The sequence below is a fragment of the Phyllostomus hastatus genome, unplaced genomic scaffold, assembly GCF_019186645.2.
Source record: "Phyllostomus hastatus isolate PE091 unplaced genomic scaffold, TTU_PhHast_1.1 phas_contig_86, whole genome shotgun sequence".
Classification (NCBI taxonomy): Eukaryota; Metazoa; Chordata; class Mammalia; order Chiroptera; family Phyllostomidae; genus Phyllostomus; species Phyllostomus hastatus.
In genome coordinates this window covers 87,066,194-87,092,472 of record NW_025333977.1, presented here as the reverse complement: position 1 = coordinate 87,092,472, position 26,279 = coordinate 87,066,194, and the positions used below count along the sequence as shown (strand labels likewise).

The following is a 26,279-nucleotide window of genomic DNA, read 5'->3' as shown; positions in this document are numbered from 1 at the left end:
TTTTCAAATCTCCAGAACATGGCCTTTCTCATCTGTCACCACTAGACTTCTTCACTTTGCTTCCCTAGGGGGGAAAATGCTCTACTCGAGGGCTTTTCTTAGGGGTTGACATCTCTTTGGCTGCTGGTCTGATGTCTTGCTCAGCTAATGAGAATGCAAAGACCCTGACCAAAGGCCTATTGACTGCACCCCCTGCTCACTCACCTCAGTGCCTCTGAAAGCAAAACTCAGCAGCTGGCCTGCCCCTACCGGAGACGTGTACCCCTGTGATAGTGGCTTAAAAGCTACAGGATGAGATTTCAAAATGGTTTCTACGGCTTATCAGGGAAGAAGGGAGAGAGGACTATGTATCTCTTGCAAGATACCAGCTTCCAGTTTCTCACTGGAGGAGGTAACTTTAGTTCACCTCCTACCCAGCCCAGCACCCTGCCTTGGTTGTGAGGTCTGCCCAGGGGTACTGCTGACTCTTAAAAGAGAAATTTCTGCAGTGACTGAGCTTCTGGGCAGAGTTCAACCAGACTTGAATCTGAGAGGAGGTGCACAGGGCTAAAAATAGGTCTACTTTTCTTTGTTTTTCAAACAAGATAGCTGTCTTGGAAGGTGAAATGTTGATACCCTGATGGGTTTTGCCTTGAGAAGTGCTCCTGTGAGGCCCTTTGTGGGGAAGCACCAAAAACATGCCAGCAGGTTATTAGTTCTTTTTCCTCTCTGCAGCTGAAAAGGAAGGAGCCATTTGAGGTTCTAAATAACTGACAAAAAATCAGGTTGGTTTATTGCTTCTGCTTTTAAACAGACAGGAGAAGGGCAAGTCTGAGTGCCTGGGGTGGGTGGTGGGTGGTGGTGGGGGAGTGTGGAAGAAAGAGTGCCTCAAATCTGTCCTTCAGCAATGAAGGGAGCAGGAGAAAGGAAGGAGTCCACTGGCTAAAACGAACTAGATTTTCAGAAGGAGAGCTGCCGGCCATCAGATGGTAGGGACGGCCGCCATGCCAGGGCTCTTTCCCCACCCCTCCTGGAGCTCTTCCTCATCTTCTCCCTCACTCTTGTCCCAGCCCAGTGTGTAAGAGGGAAGCTGACCTAGATGTGCTTTCTGCTACTGCCCCACCAACTGAAACACATTCCGCTTGGAGTGTAGCTCTGTCCATGTGTGAGGCTTTTCTTTATGATGACACCGTTTTTGGACTGTGATATTGGAATGAAAGTAGATCACTATTGCTTACGTAAATGAAGACTTGGCACATTTCTTTGAGGTGACCCTCAGCTCACCACCCAACCTGTCCAGCTACTGGATTTATCAATCAGAGGCCAGGATAGTGGTCGTTGGAGTCCCAAATTAATAAAAGCCAGAGCCAGAAATTCTGCATAGACTGTGCCAGTCTCAGAGTTTCCTCTTGCGTATGGATTCTGATTTTCTAGGCTGGCACATGGAGCCATCTTGGGCGGGCCAGCAGGAATTTCAGGAAAGAGCAGGAGTAAATCCACCCACTGGGAGATCTCTGTGTACATCAGTTAGCTTTTCCAAATCTGCTTCTATTCCGGATAGTACACGTTTACAAAGCTTATCAGAATACTGGTCTAAAAGAACACATGCTTTAAAGAGGATTAAAAAGCCTGAAGTAAAGAGGAGGCTTTCAAACCTCAGTAGCAACCTTTTCCAATAGACGAAAGATTTCTCTTTCCTTGCAGAAGTCATTATCACATCCAGCTCGCCACAGTAATAGATAGATAATGGCGAGAGGGGAGTAAATGCAACACACAGACAAGCCCCAAATCTCACTGGAGGAAGAATTTCATCCTCTCCCTTACCTGACTAATAAGTGGCCAAAAGGCTGAAGGAAGAGCAGAAGCATCCAAAATAAGCCCAAACTTGGATAACCTGTGTCTGGATTAATGCTGAATTGGCCCTGTAATAAGTCCCACATGAGTCATGGCATTTTTTTCAGACACCACAAGATGAACTGAAGTCATTCTATTTGCCTCCCACTTCTTCCATCCAGAATCACTGATCTCCGCTGAGGCTGATAGAAACAGCTGGTGGAGGTCTCTAGTCTCTGGCCATTCTTAGGAATGGTCATTTTATTCCTAAGTGTAACCCCTTCTGGTGTGACCCACGTGTTTTCTGCCAACTCCCCACAAAGAAGACCAGGGGAAACTGTCTGGGTGGGACTTCTGATAGGGGACAGCAGGACCTTGGAATCTGTCACTGTGGAAGAAGGAGGTGGATGGTCCATGATGGGGAAAGGAGGACTGAATAAGATAAGGCTCTGAGGTCTTCCTGGCCTTGACCTGTGGAAAGGCTTAGAATTCCCTGACGGTCGCTCTATTTTTGAAGAAAGAAGGTTGTCCCCAGATGGCTCTGTCTCTGACATGCGCTTTCGGCACTGCACTACTGCATCCTGGGTGGACAGCAGGTTAGCCAAACCTGGTTCTGGAGAAAGGGCGGGTCCTTCACACACGTGGGGTGCAGTGGCATCCACTGGCAAGGACTCCATGGCTCCTGTGTCTTGCTTTGGCTTCTCTTCCTTTGGGCCTTCCAAGGAGGAGAGAGAATCATCTTTGGCAGGTTTCTGAAAAGTCCCACCAGCTGAGCTGGCTTCCTCCTGGCTCCTCTCCAGAGGCTGAGCACCCTCCTCCCCTGGGCTCTGAGAGGGCAGTGGCTGTGGGATCTGTGTGTACTGAATCTTGGGTGGGATGACTGGGACGGCCCTGGCCTGGCACATTTTGACCATGAAGGAGGTTCTCACAGCTGACACACTGACGGGAGCTGAGTTACGGCGGCCTGTCAGGGCGTGAGCAACAATGTCCAGGTCTTGAGGGTCCTGGGAGTAAACCCTCCAGGGGTCTACTTTACAGTGAGATGAAGTCATCCATGTGACCTTTGGGTCTTCTGGCTCAGGGACCTGCATTCCAGGTGAACCAAATGAGGCCACATTCTCAAACTGGAAGAAGTCAGTGATGGGAACGGCAGAGTCCAGGTTGAGGGAGGAAGGCCTATTTTTCCCTTTGGGGGGCCCACACTCAGTGCTCTTCAGCTGTAACTTTGGGGGATGCTCCCCAGGTGAGGTGCTGTCCTGTGCACTAGGTAAGCTCTCCTTGCTGCTCTCTGGTCTAGGAACACTACCCTGCTCAGTATGAGGGTTGCCGTGTCCCAGGTGTGTCCCCAGGTCCTTTCCCTCTGCTGGGCTGACAGGGCTGGTTTCTGCTGGTTTAGGCAGCAAACTACCTGGTTCCTTCTGGCTGGAAAGAGCCTCTGTCCCTTTCAGGCCAGAGAACTCTCTGAAGGATCTCAGGGCTTTCTCATGCCATCCAGTAAGCTCTCTCCTGGGGGCCAGGGGCTGCAGAGGGTCAGAATGCCTCTCTGCTTCAAGATTCACACAGCTGCTGGAGGAGGGAGCCTGGAGAGTCCACTGGCTCTTAGCCATGGTTTTGCTATCTAGAGAATGGCTCTGACGGAGGCTAGGCCTGTGGGAGAGCCTCTTCTCTAGTCGGGGGCCCTGCAGGCCCTGCACCTGGGCCTCTTGCACATTTTTCAGGGTAGGGGAATGAAGGGGACTCGTCACCCACTGAGGCTCCTCCCAGGGTTCCACCATCTCCAGGCCATGCTGGGCAATATCTGTCACAGTGTCATCTTCATCACAGTCTGAGGGCTCCTGTACTGAATGGGCTGCATCCCCTTCTCCTTGTGGGGACGTCTCCACCTCCTTTGCTGAGCTAGGAAAGCCAGAGCCTTTTCCATCAGGAACAGCATTCTTTGACTTTTGTTTCTCACTTTGTCCTGGAGAGGACTTGTCTCCCTGACAAAGACTGGGGATCCCAGGACCGCCTTTGGACTTCAGCTGGTTTATATATGGATTTGTCCTCACATTCTTTGATGAGTCTTCCCTTTCAGGCCCATCCTTCAACTGCTGGACTTGGGGTGCCTCCTCCAGAGGAGTTGGCGGGGGTGGAGCAGGTGGGATCAGAGGAGACAGGTTCCCCGGGCCTCCCACCTTGACCCTTGCTTGTGGAGAGGCCGTCTCAAACGGGACGATTTCCAGAGAAGCCAGGCTGGTGGGATCTGGGCGCTGGCCCTTCTCAGTCTCAGATCCTTGGAGACTGCTGGTTGTCTCTGGCTTTTCTCTATTGGTTGCTGTGGGAGCCCCCTGTGTGCTCTGATTGGCTGGATCCCTAGTCCACTCCTCCAGATGGGTGGAGACTGGAGCTGGGGTGGAGACACAAGGTAAGCCCCCAGATGGCTCTGGGGCAGCAAAAGGCCTTGGACTTGACTCAAAAATGGGTTGAGTTGGGCTGATGTTTCGAGCAGGTGTTGGCACTGAGGACAGCTCCTCCTCAGATTCAATGATTTTTAGCTCCTGTTGAATCTCAGGCCAGATCAGGGTGCTGGCCAGATCATCTTCATCCTGAAAAACATCAAGAAACTGATTATTTTTGAACCAAAGACTCTTGAGGCTGTCATTCTCACTATCTGCCAGGAAAGTGAAGGGACTGAGCCATGCCAGGCTATGCTAACTCACCAAATAAAGGACACAGCACTAATAATAATTGGATGTGTATTCAGTGCTTACCATGTGCTGTAACATACAGGCGGCCCTCCACTGCTGGGGTTCCACACCTACATGTTCACCCAACCCCAGATCAGAAATACTGGGGCTGGGGAAATGCTACCTTGTTGGTGGCATGTACTATGTAGTTAGGCCTATGATATCAGTATTGAACATGTACAGATGTTTTTCTTGTCATTATTTCCTAAGCAATACAGTATAACAACTATTTACATAGCATTTACATTGTATTAGGCATTATGAGTAATCTAGAGATGATTTAAAGTACTGGAGGATGTGTACAGGTTATATGCAAGTACTATGTCATTTTATACAAAGGACTTGAGCATATTGGATTTTGGTATACAAGGGGGTCCTGGAACCAACCCCCTTCCCCAGGGTTGCCAAGGCACAACTGTATATTAACTGTATTTTCTTATTTAATTTTCCCATCAACCCTAAGAGATAACTCTACTAGAATTACTTCCACTTTAGAGATGAGGAACCTTCTGTTCAAACAGATTGAACAATTTTCCTAAATCACACAAGAGCAGACCAGGATTGAAAGCCAGTTGTGTTGACATTGGAACATAAGCACATAATCCCTGTCCAGTGATTCCTTACACTTCATTTTGCCATGTATAATGCGTACTTTTTTGCCCAATTTTTTGAGGGAAAAATAAGGATGCACATTATACATGGGTAGTACTAGTTCCCTATTTACATACAATGCAAACGAAAGCTTTTTTTCCCCCTGAAAATTAAGGCCAAAAATGTGGGCAAGCATTATACACGGCAAAATACGGTAAAATAAACAAAACCCCTGGTCACTTTTATCTTCAGGTTTACTGAATGGTACACAAGAATTAGATTCTCCCAGTAGCATGAAAACGTGAACTCTTGCCCTGAAACCTGCTGTGCAAATTTATATGTATATTTCACAGCAAATATATATATAGATATATAGATATATATATCTATATATATATCTTTTCCCTTATTATCAAAACAAAACAAAACAAAAACAAGACGTATTTCCCATGGGAAAAAACTTTAACACATATAAAAGAAAGAATACAAAACCAGCAAAATATTATATTCCTACTACCCACAGATAACCACTGGTCATGTGATAAGGTGCCTCCTCCCCCATCCTGCTCACTGTCCTTGTCTCCCCTCAAGTCCAGCTTCCCTCTGCCTGACATCTGTTTCCCTACACAAAGTCCAGGCTGCACACATGAAAGGGATAACGGGAGGCCTGGTCGGCTCCAAAGAAACACATTTCAGTTCCTTTCATTTCTTGCCTCAAGGTCAAATTCTATTCTAAGGAGAAGCATCGGGAGGCATCTCCACCCTGTGGGGGTGCTGAGGGTGCATGGAGATGCAGGCCTTTCTGAGACGTCTGACCTGCTGCCAACCTGACATCACTTCTCAGCCGGCTCTGATCACGTGTCATTTCATACGACAGTTAATTTGGTGCTTGGTCCCCCTTTCCTAATGGGCTGCGAGCTCCTTGAGGTCAGGAATTGTGTTCTTTTTTGATTCCTCAAGGCCAAATGGTGCTTGGTCTACTGTGAACAGTTGCCCAATAAAAAGTTGAAATGAAACAGATTCACTGTTTTCTTTTGAATTATTTATTATAAATAACTTTCCCAGATTACTTGGTCAAAAGTCAGGAATATTTTTGAGATCTGATTGTACTGTATTGCATTTATTTGTGTATATTTCTACTTCACATATGAGACTGTGCTCTCCTTCAGGACAGGAGGGCTTTCACTCATCTCTTTACTCTCCTCAGCACCTACATTAAGCGATCCCTCGCTAATATCAATACATTTGATTAATATATGAACATCTAAACTCCCACCTCTCTGTCAGTCATCTCAGTGGACCATAGTGCATCTTTTTGCTCACATAAGAAACCTATGAGCTGTCCTTGACTCTTCCTTCTTCCTCACTCCCTATCCGATCCCTCACCAAGGCCTGTTCACACTGCCTTCTAAATAGCTCTAAAGCCCTTCATTTCCATCCCCAGTGCCTCGCCCTAGTCCAGGCCACCGCCTTTCATACCGGATCTGCACACACTAGCCTCCTAACTGGCATCCCCGCCTACTCTCTGCCCTTTCCCAAGCCATTCTCCTCACAGAATAGACGTTTAAAAGATAAAATTCTGAACAAATCAGAAAAGTGTCCATTGCCTGTAGGTTAATCTTCAAATTCCTTCCAAGCAGCCCTACCTGCTGTGGCCCCTGCTTCCCCAAGCCTCATTTCTCTGACTCTGTTCCTATTCCTTACATTTTTCATGGTCTTTCCCACCTCAGATTCATGGTGCATCTTACTCTTTCTTCCTGGAAGTCTTTCTCTTTCTGTTATGCCCCCTACTCCTTTCTTCTAGCTAAGTTCTCAATCTAAACATCTGTTCTTCAGAGAAGACTTCTCTGACCCTTCTGACCCTCCTCTTCCCTCTGACTAGGTTGGGTCCTCCTGTTCTATGCTCCCACAAAACGCCATGCTTCCAAAACCCTAGAAATTACTTCTTTGGTGACCTTTCACCTATGAAGCTGTCAGCTCCAAGAAGGCAGGGCAGTGACCATCCTGTGCCCTGCAGTGAGCCCAGTGCTGGCAGAGTGCCTGGCACAAAGAAGGTGTGTAATGTAGGATTTTAAATGAATGAATGCATTGGTGCCTTTACTCACTCCCATGAACTCAACCTGGTTCTCCCCCCAGTGCTAACTCCACCTCTTTCTTAAAGCAATGCCATTCGTACCTGATGCCTCCCAGAATTTAATCACTATAATAACCTCTGTGTCCTTCTCCTTCTACGAACACAAACATGACTTACAGGAACCTTATTCAGCCTCCCGAGGCCACTACGATGTCCCTGTACTGCCCTAGCTCCCAGCACATGGACCTTTTGTACCTGCCTTGGGAACCAAAGCCCTGGAAGCAAGTCAGACGAACAGGGCTGCCTATGCCCCTTGGGTACACTCCTCCAGGCCACGGGGCTGCCTCCCCGCCAGTGTAGGGCTCCTCCATGGAAATCCTTCTCACACCTTCAGCTTACATGAGGACATCCCCAAAAACCTAGGATAATTCCACCTCTAAAAAGTGGAAGAGGTTTAGTAAGCTCTGGCATCATGTTTTCACTGCTGCAGAAGCCACAGCAGGAAGGAACAGATTCTGGAAATATTACAGAAGATTTTACAAACACAGACACTGTCCATCCAGGACGTCTGGAAGAACAGACCCCCTCCATGAAGGGCCATCATCTTTGGGACTGGGGTGTGACAAGCAGATTTTGTGTTGCTTCTGGGACTGAAATGTCATTACAACCAAAGGGCATATTACTGGCTTCAGGAGACTTCAGATCAGAAGTATTTAGAGTTGGATCTGTCCCAGGAAACCTATCCCCATTACTGTAGGACCTCCATGAAAGAAAATCCTAGATCTGATTAGAAAGTTGTCTCCTAAAATCCCTGTCAGAAACTCGTTCCCTCCACCCCCCAAAAATCTACTTATGCAATGTGAAGAGCCCTTTGGGAAAAAGAAGACCCTACTGGCTGCACCAGACAGTGGGTCCTCCTTACCATCTCAGGCAGGAACACCGCCTCTGCTCTGGCCCTGGGGCTCTCCTGCAGCACTCCTCCGGACTCCACCGGGCCAGGCTCTCCACCCTCCTCCACCACCTTCTCCAGATTCTGCCTCTTCTCCGGTTCATTTGAATGTTGACTGCTCAGGACGATTTCTGAGGTTTTCTTCTCCTCCAGTTGGGCTCCTGTCTCCAGGGAAAGGCCTTTGCTGCATTCCACTGTCTTCATGGCTTCTGGTCCTGGCTTGGCATCTTCAAGAGCTGCCTTCTTAGATACAGAAGCTGCAATGAGGATGAGACTTATCAGTTGGAAGAGAATGATAACTCATTTTAAGAGAGGTCATTCCCAGCACAGTCACTGACCTGGGCTAGTCCTGCTTCAGAAGGATGGAAGGAATTCTCTCAGCTCACTACCCTCTCACATCCTTTACCCTCTCCTCCTAGCAATGTCCTGCCCTCAGATCCCAGAGTCACAGAGTATCAGAGATGGAAGATCATCTAGTCCAGTGGCTCTCAGCTGGAGACCACTTCGCTCCTCCCATCCCCGGGGGACATTTGGCAATGTCCAGAGACATCATTGGTTGTCACAAATGGGTGGTGGGCATGGTTACTGGTATCTAGTGGTAGAAGCCACAGATATTGCTAAATACTCTACAAAGCACAGGAAGGACAGTCCCCCACAAAAAAGAATTACCCATGCCCAAAGGTCAATAGGTTGAGGTCAAGAAGCCTTGCTTAATCCAATCTTTCACTTCACACATAAGTCAGTTCAATGCTAAGAAGTCAAGCTTGGTGCCTCAGGTCACAGAGACCTGTTATTTACACGAGGCTGCAAAGATGTATTGTGACTGTGACCAACAGCTTCTTGACAGGCAGTCTGGCTCAGAGCCCAGCCTCAACCACTTTATTACATTGTCCTGCAAACTCTGTTTAAGCAAATTTAAGTCTGGTTTTTAATCTCTTGCAGTGGAAAAATAACTTCTTTCCCCTCCTTTACCTGTAGAAGTCTCAGCTCCCAGTGGCTTCTCTTCTTCAGGCCAACCTCCACTCTCTGACCCCTGGAAAGGAAACTCCTCCAGGCTGGAAAGAGACTGCAGCTCTTTCGGGGGTGTTCTGCACGGGGTGCTGTTGGTGCTGATGACAGCTGACACGCGGAGGGGCACAGACACAGCAAAGGGCTCAGAGATGTTCAGGGCCTTGCGCTGGTGACGGGGTGAGGGCTCCATCTGGAAGAGACTGCTGGTGAAGACAGATTTGCCGGCACTGTCGTTTGAGGTGTAGAACATACCCAGCATCTTTGGGGCTGTTTGCTCACTCTCAGGATCCTCGATGGGCCGGAACACCTTCAGCTGCTCGGGTGGGAACCGGGCCTGAGCACCCTGGAGTTGACCTCGGTCACTGCTCAGGTCAAAGCCCCCCTCGGCCCCTGCTGGTGTCCCCTCCTGACCCCAGTCACCCTCCTGCTTGCTGAGGTCACAAGAGCTGCCAGTGCTGGTTCCATGCATTTTTGCTGCTGGAATAAAAAATCCACCAGTGGTGACTGTTCGATTGAAATTTCCTTTGGTTTCTTTCCCTAGTGAAAAAGCAGACAAACAGATGGTCAGCAGCCTGGGCACACGCGGCCCGCACAGAGCCTCCCAGTGAGGGCAGGCCTGCCACCCTTGAACACCAAAAAGGCCTATCATTCTAACAAGGGCATACCTGCCCTAATCAAGACAGGTTCTTAACACTTGGTTGACAAGATAGGAAGCATCTTTTTATGTGCCTGTTCTGTTCTGACGCCCTGATAGGGCCATTTACTATTGTGTTGTCTGTATTTGTTTTCAGCTCTGCAGGTAGAGCAGTTTCCAAAAGGAGGCCCCTGCTAAGGTTGCTGACCGGAGCAGTCAAGTGTACAATGTGGATCATGAAGACATAAACGGATGGATGGGAGGGGACAGAAGGACGTTTGCCCAAAATGGAGAAGACACACAGGGCAAAGAAGAGACTCTTATTTTACTTTAAAACGTATTGTTTTAAGCCTCCTCTGGCAGGTGGACCCAAACGGGGGTTTGATTTCCAGGCGAGAAAACAAATACTGTTCTCAGCTAGACCTTTCTCCCTTTTCCCAGGCTCTTGCCTGCTGATTCAGAGGATGGGAAACTAGAAACGTTAGAAAGCCCAGTTGTGAGGTTCAAGTTCCTGACTGAGAAGTGAAGGCAAAGGAGAAAAAAATCTGTGTGAGAAATAAATAAGCTGGGAGATGACACGTGAGTTGCCTGAGGGCTGGACAGTAATTCCCAACGAGGTTACTAAGTGCTTGGCTGCACAGGCAACGTGGAGTTTAAAGCTCTCACACCCACTCCACAGGGGAAGTGTAAGTGCCTCTAACAGCGGAGGAGACTGAGACTCCAGAAGTTGGATAACCTGCCCAACGCCTGTGAAAGCCGACCCAGACTTTGAGGTTTTCAACTCTGTAAAACCGGGCGGGAATTGCCCCTGGAGATTTCAGAACCAAAGCAAATGGATGAATGTAAAGGTGAAAAATGAAGGTATTGAATTAGTTTAAAAGAGTTCATTGAGTATTTTACAACTTGAGAATTATTTTTAAAAGTTGTTCTGAAGATTTTCTGTATTATTTCAGGTTGCTTCATTTGTCACAGAGCAAAATGTTGTAAATTAAAGGGGTCCGGAAGCCATGGGGGGAATATGGGGAGTTTGGTCTGTGGCTAGGGGCCCCTGTGCTTTATTACTCGTGGCAGTGCTGAGGATAGAAAGAGGCACAGGCCAGTCAGCCCTGTAAGAACCAAGGTGGTGAGCTGTCACTTTGATGACAGATGCCACCTGACATGCCAGGTGGCATCTGACATGCACACTCCACTCCAATGAGTGACGACCAGCGACATGCCAGGCCAGCTCCTACCCATGTTTCCCAGTGAATAAATGAATGAGCCTACCAACGCGAAATCACGATGAAGCTAATGTCTATGGAAACATACAAATTCAAGACATACTAGTATCGAGGAACAAAATTCTGAGGCCTATGAACCAGTGCCTGGCTCTTCTTTAAGCCCAAGGGAGAGAAGAATTTTGTCTGCCTTGGTTTTCAGGTGTTGCCCCTTTAGCAGGTTCAGGTGTGATTGTGAAGTAGCTGTTGTCTCTGTCTGTGGTCAGAGGAAGGCCGGAGAAAGAGGATGAGCCTTTAGGCCTCGCCCTGCCATGGAGTAGGGGCAGCCCTACTCCAGGCAGCCTGTAGGGTAAGTGGAGGCAGTCTGGCTCCATCACCCAGGTGTCTGGGTAGCTAAGGGGAGCAGTGTTCCCACAGCCTTGGAGAGGCCTGATAAGTCATGTTCTCATAGCCTTGAGACTGGGTCCGATAAACTGTTCCCATAACATGAAGTGAGCTCGCATGCGCAGAATTATGTTATATTATGTAATGTTCTGCAGTTTTCCGGCTTTGTTCCCCTCTAGTATTTAAACAGGTAGGGACCTCCTGCTGGGGGCGATGATGATGAGAGACACACAAGGGGACAGGTGCCATGCTGGGGAGCTGGGGCCATGACATGAGACAGGCAGATAGACACACAGCTTGCAGCGTGCATGGCGCACCCACTCATGAATACAGGCATGTCAGACACCCCAACGGCTCCGTGAATATTCTTCCATCTGCACAAATACCATGAACCTGCCTTGCCTTGAAGGGTGGCAACCCACAGCCCTAAGGGCTACATGAAACCTGTGAGTTCAGAAAAGGCCAGGGAGGGCGTTAGGCCCGGGGGAGTGTGTGTGACTGTGGCTGGACACAAGCAGGCCCGGTTGCTTATGATGGTGAGTCTGGTGCAGCACCTCTGGTCTCCGAGCTGTAACCCCCAGTCCCGGATACAACGGTCCCATCTCACCTTCCACAGGCACTGAGCACAGTGAGTCCATGCTTTTAGCTGGTCGGATAGTAGCTTTTTCCACTAAAAAAAAAAAAAAAAGAAACAAATATCCCTGTTGAATGCATAGTAAGAGGAAGTTTCAGAGCAACAGATCTGAAAGGTCTTGTGTCGGCACACAAGAAAACTGTCTTTAGCAAAGCTTTTCAAGTATTTATAATTTTTTCCTTTGGAAAACATCCCCCCCACCAACCCTGGATATTCCCACTTTCTGATTGGGACTGACCTTAAAAAACAGGGAATCTGTAGATCTTTTTTTAAATACCAGCTATTAGCAAGTGAGGAGTCCTTAGCCCAAAGTTACGGCACAACAAGGATTCAAACATTCATCTGTGGAGTAGAAGCCATGAGGCTCCAGGCAGGCCCTCCTAGTTGGCAGCCCAGAGAGAAGGATTCTTGGCGACAGCCACATCTCTCAGCATCGAAGAAGTCGGTGCAACAGGTGAGAGGGCCCAGGGGAACGGCCACCTCTCTCCCATGTGCAGCTCTGCTCCTTGAGCTCTCACACAACCTCACCCTGGAGCAGATACTGAGCAAACAAACCTTTTTTTGAGTACCTACTATGTGCCTGGCGGACCCCGTGCATCTTTGTAAGCCACCTAAGCAGGTTTTTGGAAGAGTGCCACTTGACTCAGTAAAAAATTATTCTGGGCACAGGGTTAGGCACTCTGTTTTCAGGGAGCTGAATTAACTGCAAGGTAGTTCCTTCTAGGTCAGGGTTGCTAGGAGCGGAAAGAGGGCACTTTGGAAGCTGAGTGGGAGCCCTAGAACTCGTGGCGTTGCGGTGACTTGATTCAAAGAGACTGCACTTTGAATCTCAGTGCTGCCACTTTTTGGGCCCCAAGATTTCAGATCAGCAGCGTGCGTTTCCTAACCTTCCGTCTTCTTGTGTGTAAAATGAAACAGAGCTGTTGTGAGGATTAAAGGAGTAATGCATATAAAAGAAGTAGGCGTGCTAACCTAGAATGGGGTAAATGCTCAATAAAAAGTAACTACTGTTATTGTTATTCAGGGTAGACCAGGGTTCAGCAATAAAAGGGAAGGTGGGAGACGGTTCTAGAAGAAGCACTCGGAGTTGGCCTTAACCCAAACTGGGCTTTGTCCCTCTTTGGAAGTTTCCCCCTTTTTCCTTTTTGCTCCAAACCCGGTTCCTCTGCAGGCTCTGCACCAGTCCCCTGGCTGCCCCAGCTCAGGGGCTCTCAATGCTTGGGTCCACTGTGCTGTGGGAAGACACAGCCATCTTCGCTCAGACTCTTGGTGAACCTCCTCACATCCAACAGGGAGCCAGAATTCTTATCTTTTGAAGATCCACTATTTTCACAAGTTGACAAACTGATGCATTATCCTAACACTGCCTGGCCAGTGACCCTTCGTTGTGCATTCTGACACAAGCTTTTCTCTTTGTTTCCAGAAGCCACACTCCTGGACTTCTGCTGGGTTTCACAGGTCAGCCTTTAGGGGCAGTGACCACGTGACCCCAAGTGTCATGACAGGTGGGCAACAGTTCTGTCTGCAGGGCCATCGGTGCTCACCTTTCACACTGGACCCTCTTTCGGACAGTGCAGCTCCTTGTGGACTCGGTGGCCACAGCAGCTGCTTTTGGGAACAGTCACCAAGGATGTCCTGGCCCCTTTTCTGGACAGTAACTTAGCACTTGGGGCTCCTTGGCCCATGACTGTCTTCAGATTCTATTTTTCGGTCTGGGACCTTCACCCCATGGTGGTGCATCCACCAGTTTCCATGGCTTTGGGGTTTTCCTGCTCAAAGGAGTTCACCTTCGAGGGCTCCCTGCAGCCCTCCTGTTGGTGACACTCACTCAAGTGTAGCAGTTTATGCATCTCCATTCCGTCAGCACCCCAGCGTTTCTTATTTCTGTTCCATTCTCTCAGTATCGGTAAACATCCCTTTACCTGCTGTTCCCCCACCAAAAAACAATTCCCAGTGCTACTTAAAATGTCCTGAGTTATGGGGTTTTGTTTTTTAAAAGCTTAACAATTTATTTAAATATATTCATTTAGTGATTAACTTTTTTCACATTCACATTTTAACAAATAGCCAGTCCGCATGCCAGTTATGGAGACCATGCTGCTGGGTTATGATCATAAGCTCCCCCCACCACCACCCCAGTTTTTGGTTTCTAGGGTTCCAGCAATGCCCCTGTGGTGAAAAGAGGCCACACAGGCAATACCAGGTCACAGAGGGCCACCTGTATTAACACTGATGTTTCTTTAATTTTACTCCTGCATTCTTCCAAAATTTGGCCAGTTTGATGATCTACCTACACTTAGTTCGTTTATGAGATATTAATACAGCAGTTTTCAGCCTGGGCTGCATATCAGAATCATCTGGGAAACTTTTTAAAAATCACCAGTACTGTGACTTCACCACAGACCTCCTGCAGCAAAGCTGGCTGACCTCTAAATCTACCACCTGGTTGGTACAATGGCTGATATTTTGCCTTGTATTTGTTTCATCTATATTGATACTTATATCTACCTACACACCTATACCTATATTTTGCTGAATCATTTGAAAGTGAATTTCAATACTGTAACACTTCCTTATATACTTCAACTTTAGTGTATGTCTTCGAAGAACCATTAGCATGCTATGAAAATTGACACTTCTAATATTCAATGGATTCATTCCCCAAATTGTCTTTTGTAGCCTTTCCTTCTTCCAAACTAGGATCTGGTCAAGGTCTACTCATTGCATTGGCACATTCACCTTTTACAACTTGTTTTTATAACTATTGTTTCCATTTTTAAAAATCATACTTTCAACCTATAACACTAGAGGGTCATTAGGACAGATACCTTTGGTCCACCTTTTCTGACACAATACTCACCCAGACAGGTAATATTCCCCATTGTATAGCGGGTCCCTCAATTCATTCCTGTATCAGTTCCTATTCACTGCTCAGCTATAACTCCCATCTGTCTTTAAAAATCATGACTCTGACTCTGAAGGAGAAGGAACAGATCTTCCTTATGATAGAGTTCAATTAATAAATGTAGAAGGAACAATGGAAATAGAAAATGACCCTTTGACAAACATCACAGTAGCAACTGTTGTATGTGGAACCCGTGATGGCTGCTAACATCATGGATTCGAGTATGATAAGAAACAGGCTATTTGCATTGTCTGAAACTATCTCCCACAAGATACTTATTAATTGCAAAGGAAAACACAGTAACTGTACAGGGACAAAACCTTGTAGACAGCACTTTAACCAAGTGATCAAAATTAACATCACCCACCATAAGGTACTGACATCATCTGCCTCCTGATACGACACACTGAGACGGGAGCAGCATTCCTGACCTCTGTCTAATCGTGAGAAAACATGAGACAAGCCCAAACTTAGATATATTCTACAAATGGCCAGTGCCCTTCCAAAGTGTCAAGGTCAGACAGACTGACAAACTGTTCTGGATTGGTGGAGGTCAAGGAGGCCTGACAACTAAACACAGTGTGCGTTCCTCGGCTGTATCCTGGACCAGAAAAAGGACATTCGTGGGATGAGAGGCCATATATGAGTGAAATCTGTAATTTACTTAGTAATACTATATTGATATTAATTTTCTGGCTTTGATCATTATGTTACAGTGGTATAGTGCTAAAATTTGGATAAGCTGTATGAAGACTATCCAGGTTATGTATTATTTTTGTGACTTTTTTGTAGATCTAAAGTTGTCTAAAAAAAACCCAGAAAGACTCTCTAGTTAATATGAAAGATTCTCTTTCAGGGTGAGTGAATTCAATGTGATCAAACCGAAGACTTAAAGAGCAGAGTTAGTGGGACAAGTATCTCATAAACGTAGTCCCTATTGGTTCTTACCTGAGAGCCTCTGTCCTCTGACAAATACACTCCCATTTCTACTCAGCTTTGATTTGGAGTCTGATCCAGAACGTCCCAGATTAAATATTGACTTCCACTTCTTTGATTTACTGGAGAGCTTTCTTCTAAAAGAGCCAAGCCATAAAGGGTTAGTTTGGTAACTAGTCATTTCAGTGGGACTTTTAAATTGAGAAGGACTACCCCAAACGTGTCCTAGTTATGAATGACTCTGACATTTCAGGAAATTCCTCTCTAAATGCCAAGTTGAGCCTGACTCTCACCGTATCTGGGAAGCCCTAGTTAACCAAGCTAGGCTTTCATGAGTCAGAACAAAGGACTGAATTCCTTAGAGGGAGAGGCAAAGGCATGCCATTAAAGGCGGTGGTGAGGCAAACAGAGGCCAGGACTGATGGGAGACTCAGAGGTCACAAGCAGCCACACAGTTCTGGGAATTCTGGTGGTAAACACTTCAGTCCTGGGTTTTCAAAGGCGCGTGTGTATATATATATATATATATTTTTTTTTAACAGGAATAAACACTCAAGACCATAGGCCTCAGTCCTGTTATGCTCCCAGAACGGTGGGCCACACTGCTGTCACATCCACAAGTGAGAAGAGAGCTAGTGAAGGCTTTTGGGGACTGCGAAGGGGTGTATGAGAAAGGAACTTGGAAAAGAGTGTGGCCTGGGGGAGTGGCAGGCTGCTGGGTGTGGTCAGTGGTCACGGCAGAGAAGTACCCTGAGTAGTTAAGCTTGTCTCTCATTTTCCTGACGCCTGGCACCAGGCTGCCTCAGTAGGAGGCAAGGAAATTAGAGTGCTGGACTGAATCCCAGGAGCCTGGCACCACCGGGGGTCACCACCAGGGGTCCCCACATAGGCTCTGCCCTGCCCTTGCCGGGTCCAGCGTTCAGGATTCATCAAGTTCCAGGATAAAACCCTGGAAACTGTGGGCTCCAAAGAAAACCTTTTCTCTTCAGGGTTCTCACAGAACACCCACATCTCAAGCCCAGCACATTTTTACCATCAATCAGAGGAGATCTGCTATGTTGGGTGGTTTCTTTGAATCTAGTCAGGTTTTTTCAAGCACTTGGCCTTAGGGTGGATTTCACAGGGTGGCATAAACTGGGTTATGGTGCATCTCAGGTGTGGTTGAAGGCACAGAGAAAATGCACTTGATGATCCTTCTGAGGTATGCTTCTTCCTGATCCCTGAGTGGGAGTCTTATTCTCCAGGGATTCAGGGGGAGGAGCTCTGGGGCTCAGTCTTGAGAGCTTACCATCATGTACTCTAGGAGGTGGAGGAGTTCTCAGCAGGTCAGTTCCAGGTGTTCCATCCCCACGGCATGCAGTGTGACAGGTGCCCCCTACAGTTGTGTAATGTGAAGAACTCCTTTCCCTTCCCCAAAGGGAAACAGTCCTGCCATCCAGGGGAGGACACTGACAAGAGTTCTGAGGTATCTGTTCTCATAATGACCAAACAGCAAGGACGACACTCTCCAATGAAAAGATTGCCTTTCAGCTCCTCCACCTACTGACTGCCTACAATTTATGACTCCGGCTACAATGGCTGCCTCATTTTTACAGGGGAACATAAGGGCGAGGACAGCGAAGACACGTGTTGAGAATAGGGTTGCAACAGAGGAAGTGAGAGGGAGGACTGAGGAAAGAAAATATTCCATGATTTAAAATGATGTTTGGTGTGTTTTTGGAGAAGGCGGGGGGGGGGGTCTGGCAGGTATGAGAGGAGGAATGGAAGCCAGAGATGGCATCTCCAAGTCCTGCGTGCCCCGACCTCCCGGTCTACAGTGGCACTGCCTGTCAACACGGCCTCCATTCATCTCTGAATCTTTTGTGAAGCTTCGTGGAGGTGACGGGTGAGGGAAGAGAGTCAAGTTTTTATTGTTTTGTTCATTTTGCTTGGATTTTTAGCAAACTTCCTTTTGAAAGTGTCGAGGGTGTTTTGTCTAAACTAAGGTCTAAGGGGTTTTATTCATGACTCTTGATACCTCTGAGCCCCAGTTCCATCGTGACACCAGGGGTCTCAGGTCTTGACAACCTTGGGGCAGTGAGCAAAGGCACCAACCACTGGTGAGAGAGTTGTGGAGACAGCTCCTTTCTCTTCCGGAAAGTTTCCTTACACCCCAGCCCAGACTGCATCCCCAATGCATGCTGTCATCATGGCCCCGAGACTATGTTTCTTCCTCCTCTGGGCCCCTCCACGCAATCATCTCCCAGAATTGCAAATAATGCCACTTACTTGTTGTCTGGTAACTCAAGGACAGTGTGGAAGAGGGTGCCCATGGGAGGGACAATCTCAGGCAGGCTATTCTCCCTCCTTTCCTTTCGAGCAGGATGGTTAGTAGCCAAGCTCCGGGCCTGAGCTTCTTCCAGGCTCACCAGCTTCATGGGCAGGGAGAGGGCTGGCAAGGTCAGGCTCTTCATGATGGGCCGGTTTTCTGTACAGAGAAGAGAAGAGCTCATAGACTTCTGGGAGGAGGCCTGTGCACTGATCCATCCAGATTCCCCATCCACAGCTCCTCCCTTCCTGACCTCCCGACAGGGCACTCCTCTTGGGTCTGGTGGGGACTGGGATAGAGTCTGCACACAGGAGGAAACTGACCACCTGTCAGGCAGGACTAGCCAGAGAGCACACAGGGCCATCAGGAGGTAAACTGCACTAATTGTATTTTTCAGACAAGGATCATTCATTCATTCATATGACAAGCATGTACTGAGCACTTACTTGGGCCAGAGTAGCAGCAGTGGGTCTTTAACCCTGGGAACTGCCCAGTGCTTTGGCCAGGTGGGAGGTGGCCTTACTCGACTAGGCTAAGGCAGGAGATTGCCCCTTCTCTCCACAGCTGGAAATCAGGGTCTCCGAGGAAATTTAAGGCTGGAGCCTATACTTCCCCTGGATAACCTAAGATCACCTAGGCTTATATCTCTGCAGAAAAAAATGCATTTTACACCCTATACTATTCTCTAAAAGATAAGAGACTATTTACTAACCAGTCATCTTCTAGTATATGTAAGCTAACCCTTTCTTTCTATAGTTGTTGTTGTTGTTTTTAAATACAAGTGATGACGGATCAGTGGAGTCCAGGGTTACCTCTTTTCTCCAAGTCAGTGGTTCTCAACTTGGGGCAATTTGGCACCACTTCCCTCCAGTCAGGGGTATTTGGCAATGTCCGGAGACATTTTTGGTTGTCACAGGTACACGTGGGGGTGTTACTGACACTACTGGACACAGGCCAGGGATGCCATAAAAAAATAAGTCTAAGTCTGCCTCTATTTAGCCTTTTGTCAACTTTGCCAGTTTTCTGTAACTTTGAGAGGTATAAAGGGATTCAAAGATAACTTGGACCAATGAAGACTCAGAAATCATTTTTTGTATAGCACTTGCCTAATTTTCAGAAAGCACATTGACAGTACTATTTCTCTTTGCAGAGTACGGCCCTCTCTGGGTAGAGAAAAACAAAACCCCTGAAAAAGAGCCTTGTAGAAAATGGAGACAGAAAGTGACCCCAGGGCATTTCCAGGGAGGGTAGCAGGGTGGCCGTCCAGTCGATTCAGTAACTCTGTGATCCCACAAACTTGTCAGTGATGTTTTTGACTTTAACTCACTTTTCCTACTTAATCCAAAAGAGGTTAAAATATTTAAATTTAATTTACTTTCAATATTTGTTTGTAGATTCTATATTATTTAGTTATTTAATTATTGATTTACTTAAAAAAATCACTGTGGGAACAACTGGAACAGGGAAGAACATACACAGCAGAGTCAGGAGACCTTGGTTTAGCACCTATGTCTCCCCCTACTTCTGGGCTCCAGTATCCTAAGGCCTACTCACCTTCTCTGCTTAGACGTTTAATAGGCATCTCTAACTCTACATTTCATAATGGAGTTTGTGATTTTTGTCCTCACTGCTAGACCAGTACCTCCTTCCATCTTCTCCAAATTGGCAAATGGTACCATGGATTACCCAGTTGTGTACCCCAAAACCAGTAGTAGTAATTTTCCATTCATTCCTTTCTTTGATGCATCCCCTTCTCCCACATCTAGCCTACAATCAAGTCCTGTCACCCAACCTCTGAAACATATCCTGAACCCAGCCACTTTCCTTCACTCCCATTAACACGCTAGTGCAGGCCACGATGACTTCCCTCCTGGTTTCTGCCATAGCTCCTGAACTGGTCTCCCTACTTCCAGCCTTGTTGCCTGTAAGTCGCTTCCTCACACAGCAGCCAAAAAGCTCAGATCCTCAGATCACTCCCTGCTCCAAAGCCTCCAATGCTTTCCACAGCACTGGAAACACACCAGACTCTTAGCATGACCTGCAAGGACCTCCATCTCCTTCCCCTCTTCTCTTTGCCCACTGATCCAGTGGTCTGCAAAGACACACAGTAAAATTTTTTAATGTATACTCCCACAATATATATGTAAGTATTTGTAAATTATACATATTTACCACTGTATTAGTATTTATATAATGAAAACATTAAAAATCATAGAAATTACAAAGTATACAATAAAAATAAGTGAAAAAAGAAATTGTAATAGTTTTTTCTAACTCCCATACTTCAGTGCTTTCGTCTCTGGTGCCCCATAGGTGGAGCACCCCACTTTGGAGACCACATCGGCTCTCGCTGCACCAGCCAACTTCCTGCAACTCTGTGAGCCCCTTCCCACCTCAGAGGTTTGACACTCTCTGTCCTCTGTGTGTGGGACACTCATCCCCCAGATTCTAACATGACTGGTTCCTTTGTTCATTCAGTTTCAGGCCATAGACCATTACTACTCTGTACCCAAATAACACCCCCAAGTCATTGCCCATTTCATCACCCTGCTGTCTGTTCTTCTTGGCACTTACAGTCTTTGAAGTGATAATGTATTTATTTGTAAACGTACTAATTGCCAGTCCCCCCAACCAGACCACAGCTCTCTATGCAGGGCAGTGTTGCTGCTTGAGTAATGACACTGTCCTCAGTGTCTCCAGCAGTGCCTGGCACACCAGAGGTGCTCAAGATATACTTATGTTTTAATGAATCTCGCTGCTCTCATTTATCAATGAAAGGTATTGGACTCTATGGCGTCTATAATCTTTCCAGTTTGAAATAGAACGCTATTTCCAAAACTAGAATTACGGAGGATATGACTTATTCTATTTTGTGTATAAAATAGCGTATATATATTTATATATTTTGTATATAAAATTAACTATGTTACCTTACCAGACTCAATGCAAATTCATAATAAGAACATTTAAATAACGTGTATTGAATAATAAGTATCATAGTCAATCAAGAGTTAAAGGGCTAAGAGTACAGTGGATTTCAATATGCAGAACAAAGGACGACTAAGGCAACGTTCACAAAAAGAACAGGCATTTCCAGGTTAGAATTAGGAACAACCTTAACACTAAACATGGATTTACTGTCTAGAAGAATACTATCCAACCGTCATTAATAATAAACAAACCACAGTGATTTATTTATATTTTTTCTTCAGAGAGGCAGCACAGACTCAAGAAAAGAGCAAGGTTGGAAGATCTTAGGTTCAATGTTCAGTCCCACCAGTTATTAGCCATGTGTCTTTGGACATTACTAAGCTTTTCTGGTTCTCCAGCTCTTCACGTATAAAATAAAGTTGTAACAACTTCATGATGGTTGTTGCAGTAAGTCAGAGAGATGATGTATGTGCCTGCAATAGTTGTTGGCATAGAATAAGTTCACAATATATTATTGGTTGACTCAAAAGTCTGAATAAGTGAATGCCTATTACTTCTCATTTACTTTCAAAAAGAATTTATATAGCTTACAATAAATAATACATTTATAATGGGGGACTTAAAAATAAAAGAAATGTCAGCCACTTATAGGTATATAATCAAGAGAATTGAAAACATATGTTCACATAAAAATTTGTGCATGAATGTTCTCATAGCAGCATTACTCAAAACAAAAAAAAATGAAACAAATCCCAAAATATCCATCAACTAATGAATGGATAAACAAAATGTGGTATATTCATACAACAGAATATTATTCCACCATAAAAATAAATGAAATCCTGACACATGTGACAATATGTATCAGTATAAGTGAAGGAAGTCAGTCACAAAAGACCATGTATTTTATGAGTCTATTTATATAAAAAGTCAGAAGAGGTAAATCCATAGAAACAGAAAGCAGATTAGCAGTTGCCTGGATCTGGGAGGAAGGAAAAAATGTGGAATGACTGCTTCATGGGTAGGAGGCTCTTTTCAAAAAGAAATACTTAGTATGCTCCCCTTATTTATGCATTCATTGGTTGATTCTTGTATGTGCCCTGAATAGGGATTGAACCTGAAACCTTAGCATATTGGGATGATGTTCTAGCCAACTGATCTACCTGGCTAGGGCTGGGATTTTTTTTTTTTTTTTTTTGAGTGACGAAAATGTTCTGGAATCAGATAGTGAAGTGATGACAGTTGCAAATTCTCTGAATACATACAGTAAAAAGCACTAAATTCCATACTCTAAAATGATAAAATGGTAAATTTTATAGTCTATGAATTTTATCTCAATAAAAAAGTTTAAAAGGTCAAAAACCACATAGAAGATAGGGTGAGATGGAAACAACTATACCAGGATTCAAAATTTGATCATAATTGTAATAGATTATTCTGATGAGCATACTGGTTCTTCTAAATATACTAGCTAAACTTAAAAGAATGCATTGATCGGCTAACACAAATGACGTGTAATATGGTCTCCATACACCACAGGCTCTCCAAGTGTGCACTCTGACCACCAGCAGCAGCATCACCTGGAAACTTGTTAGAAAGGCAAATTTTCAAAAGCACTCCAGACATGCTGAACCAGAAACTTGGGGATGAGGCCCAATAATCTTTGTTTTAACAAGTCCTCTAGGTGGTATTGATGTGCACTAATGTTGGAAAACCACTGTCACACAAATGGCAGTCACCACCTTTCTTTTTAATGAGATATTTCTCCTTTTTGTTTTCCCAATTTAATTTTGTATTGGTTTTAGGTGTACATCTTAGTGGCCAGACAATCATATACTTTACATAGGGCTCCCCTAGATATTTCTAGTACCCCAACTGGCATCATACATAATGACTGTGATACTATTCACTATATTCCCATGCTTTTCTTACATTCCTGAGACTAATTTGTAACTGCCAATTTGTACTTAATCCCTTCAACTCCTTCACCCAGTTCCCCAAACCCTACCCCTCTGGCAACCAGCAGTTTGTTCTCTGTGTCTATGAGTCTGGCTCAATTTTGTTTGTTCATTTATTTTGTTCTTTAGATTCCACATATAGGTGAAATTATATAGTATTTGACTTTCTCTGATTGACTTATTTCACTGAGCATCATACCCTCCAGGTCCATTCCTGCTGTCACAAATCGTAGGGTTTCATTCCTTTTTATGGCTGACTAATATTCCATTGTAAATACGTACCACCACTTGTCTATTGATGGGTACTTGGGTTACTTCCATATCCTGGCTATTGTAAATAATGATGCAATGAATACAAAGGTGCTTATGTTCTTTTGAACCAATGTTTGGGTTTCTATGGATAAATCTGCAGAAGTGGAATTGCTAGATCATAAGGTGGTTTCATTTTTAACTTTTTGAGGAAACTCCATACTGTTTTCCATATTGGCTGCACCAATCTGCATTACTACCAACAGTGCATAAGGGTTCCCTTTTCTCCACATCCTCACCAGCACTTGTCATTTGTGGATTTATTGATAATAGCCATTCTGACAGGTGTAAGGTGGTATCTTATTGTGGCTTTAATGTTGAGCATCTATTCATAAATATATTGGCCGTCTGTATGTGCTCTTTGGAGAACTGTCTGTTCATGCCTTCTGCCCATTTTTTAAATTGGATTGTTTGTTTTTTTGGTGTTGAGTAATATGAGTTCTTTATAAATTTTGAATATCAACCCCTTATCAGATGCATCATTGGTGAATACATTCTCCCATTTAGTAGGTTGTGTTTTCAATTTACTGATGGTTCCCTTTGCTGTGCAAAAATCAAAAATTTTCTTTCTTTCCCAATTTGGATGCCTTTTATTTCTTCTTCTTGTCTGATTGCTGTGGCTAAGACTTCTAGTACTATGTTGAATGAAAGTGGTAAAAGTGGACATCCCTGTCTTGTTCCTGATCTTAAGGAAAATGATTTTAGTTTTTCCCATTGAGTATAACATTAAATGTGGGTTTTTCATATATGGCCTTTATTATGTTGTAGTATGAGTATATTCCCTCTATTTGCACCCATTTTATCAGATATGGGTGTTGAATTTTGTCAAATGCTTTTTCTGCATCTGTTTATATGATCATGTGATTTTTATCTTTCATTTTATTTATGTGGTAACTTCACATTAATTGATTTGCAGATATTGTATCCACTTTGCAGCCCAGGAATAAAGCTCATTTGATCATGGTGTATGATTTGTTTGATGTATTGCTAATATTTTGTTGAATATTTTTGCATCTCCTTTCATCAGAGATACTGGTTTATACTTTTCTTTGTAGTATCTCTATCTGGTTTTGGAATTAGGATAATGCTGGTCTCATAAAAAGACTTGGGAGTCTTCCCTCCTCTTGAATTTTTTGGAATAATCCGAGAAGAAACAGGTGTTAGTTCTTCTTTAAATGTTTGGTAAAATTAATCTGTGAAGCCATTTGGTCCAGGACTTTTGTTTGTTGGTATTTTTTTTGAGTACTGCTTCAATTTTATTACTTGTCATGAGTCTATTCAAATTTTCTGATTCTTATTGGTTCAGTTTTAGAAGATTGTGTGTTCCTAGAATAGGAATTTATCCATTTTGTCCAGATTGTCCAATTTGTTGGCATTTAGTTGTTTGTAATATTTTCTTACAATTCTTTGTATTTCTGTGGTATCAATTATTACTTATCTTTTCCCCCCTGATTTTATTTATTTGGGCCTTATCTTTTTTTTCTTGATGAGTCTAGTTCAGGTTTATCAATTTTGTCCATCTTTCCAAACAAACAACCAACTCTTGATTTATCTTTTGAACTTTTTTTTTTTTGCTCTCCATGTCATTTATTTCTGTTTTGATCTTTATTACTTTCTTCCTTCTACTCACTTCGGGCTTTGTGTGTTGTTCTTTTTCTAGTTCTTTCAGGTGTAAGGCTAGATTGTTTATTTGAGATTTTTCTTGTTTCTTGTGGTTGGCCTGTATTGCTACTCTTAGGATTGCTTTCGCTGTGCCCCACAGATTTTAAGTTGTTGTTTGTTCATCTTTGTTTCTCTCAAGATAACAAAATTTTGATTTCTTCCTTGATTTCATTTGTTAACCCATTCATTGTTTTGTAACATGTTATTTAGCATCCATTTGCTTGTGATTTTCAGCTTTTTCCTTGTAATTTATGTCTACTTTCATACCACTATGGTCAAAGAAGATGCTTGATATGATTTTAAGTTTTCTTACATTTATTGAGACTTGTTTTGTGTCCTACTCTGTGGTATATCCTAGAACACATTCCATGTGCAATTGAAAAGAATGTATATTTTGCTGGTTTTGTGTGGAATTATCTTAAAATATCAATTAAATCCATCTGGTCTAGAGTGTCATTTAAGACTGCTGTTTCCTTGTTGATTTTCTGTCTGGAAAATCTACCTATCAAAGTCAATGGAGTGTTAAAATCCCTGACTATGACTGTATTTATGTCATCCTCTCCCTTTATGTCTATCAAGATTTGCTTTACATATTTAGGTGCTTCTATGTTGGGTGCATAAATATTTTGACTGGTTCTTTTTCATGGCTTCTATGTCATAAAAGGGTTATATCTCATTGTCAGATTGATTTTTTTATCATTATGTAATGTCTTTATCTCAGAGCCTTTGTTTTTAAAGTCTATTTTGTCAGACATAAGTATTGCTACCCCAGCTATTTTTTTTTCATTTCTATTTGCATGGAATATCTTTTTCCATCCTTTTACTTTTAGTCTGCATATCTTTTATTATGAGGTGGATCTCTGGTAGATAGCATATATATGGGTCTTGTTTTCTTATCCACTCAGCTACCTATATTTTTTGATTGGAGCATTTAAGCCATTTACATTTAAAGTGATTAGTGGTAGGTACATATTTATTGCCATTTTATGCTTTATAACTATGTTCCTCTTTTTAAAAAAGTCTTCTTCTTAAAAAAGACCCTTCAACATTTCTTGTAATACTAGTTTAGTGGTAATGAGTTTCTTTAGCTTTTTCTTATCTGGGAAGCTCTTTATTTCACCTTCAATTTTAAATTACAGTCTTCCTGGGTAGAGCAGTCTTGGTTATAGGTTCTTGCTTTTCATTACTTTGAATATTTTATGCCAAGCCCTCCAGTGTTGGGACTGCCCTGCCTGGTA

At 44.4% G+C, this 26,279-nt stretch overlaps 1 protein-coding gene across 1 annotated transcript in view; it reads right to left on the bottom strand.

Annotated features, from left to right (window-relative positions):
• Positions 1-746: 746 nt before the first annotated feature.
• ARHGAP31 (Rho GTPase activating protein 31) overlaps positions 747-26,279 on the bottom strand; it is a 100,043-nt gene continuing 74,510 nt past the window's right edge. The window contains exons 7-12 of the mRNA XM_045851048.1: positions 18,142-18,340; positions 15,886-16,010; positions 12,006-12,068; positions 9,125-9,700; positions 8,126-8,409; positions 747-4,397 (exon numbers count right to left, since the gene is read on the bottom strand). Of these exons, the coding sequence (XP_045707004.1) occupies positions 1,962-4,397; positions 8,126-8,409; positions 9,125-9,700; positions 12,006-12,068; positions 15,886-16,010; positions 18,142-18,340 (3,683 nt within the window). The 3' untranslated portion in view covers positions 747-1,961. The remainder of the gene's footprint in view (positions 4,398-8,125; positions 8,410-9,124; positions 9,701-12,005; positions 12,069-15,885; positions 16,011-18,141; positions 18,341-26,279) is intronic.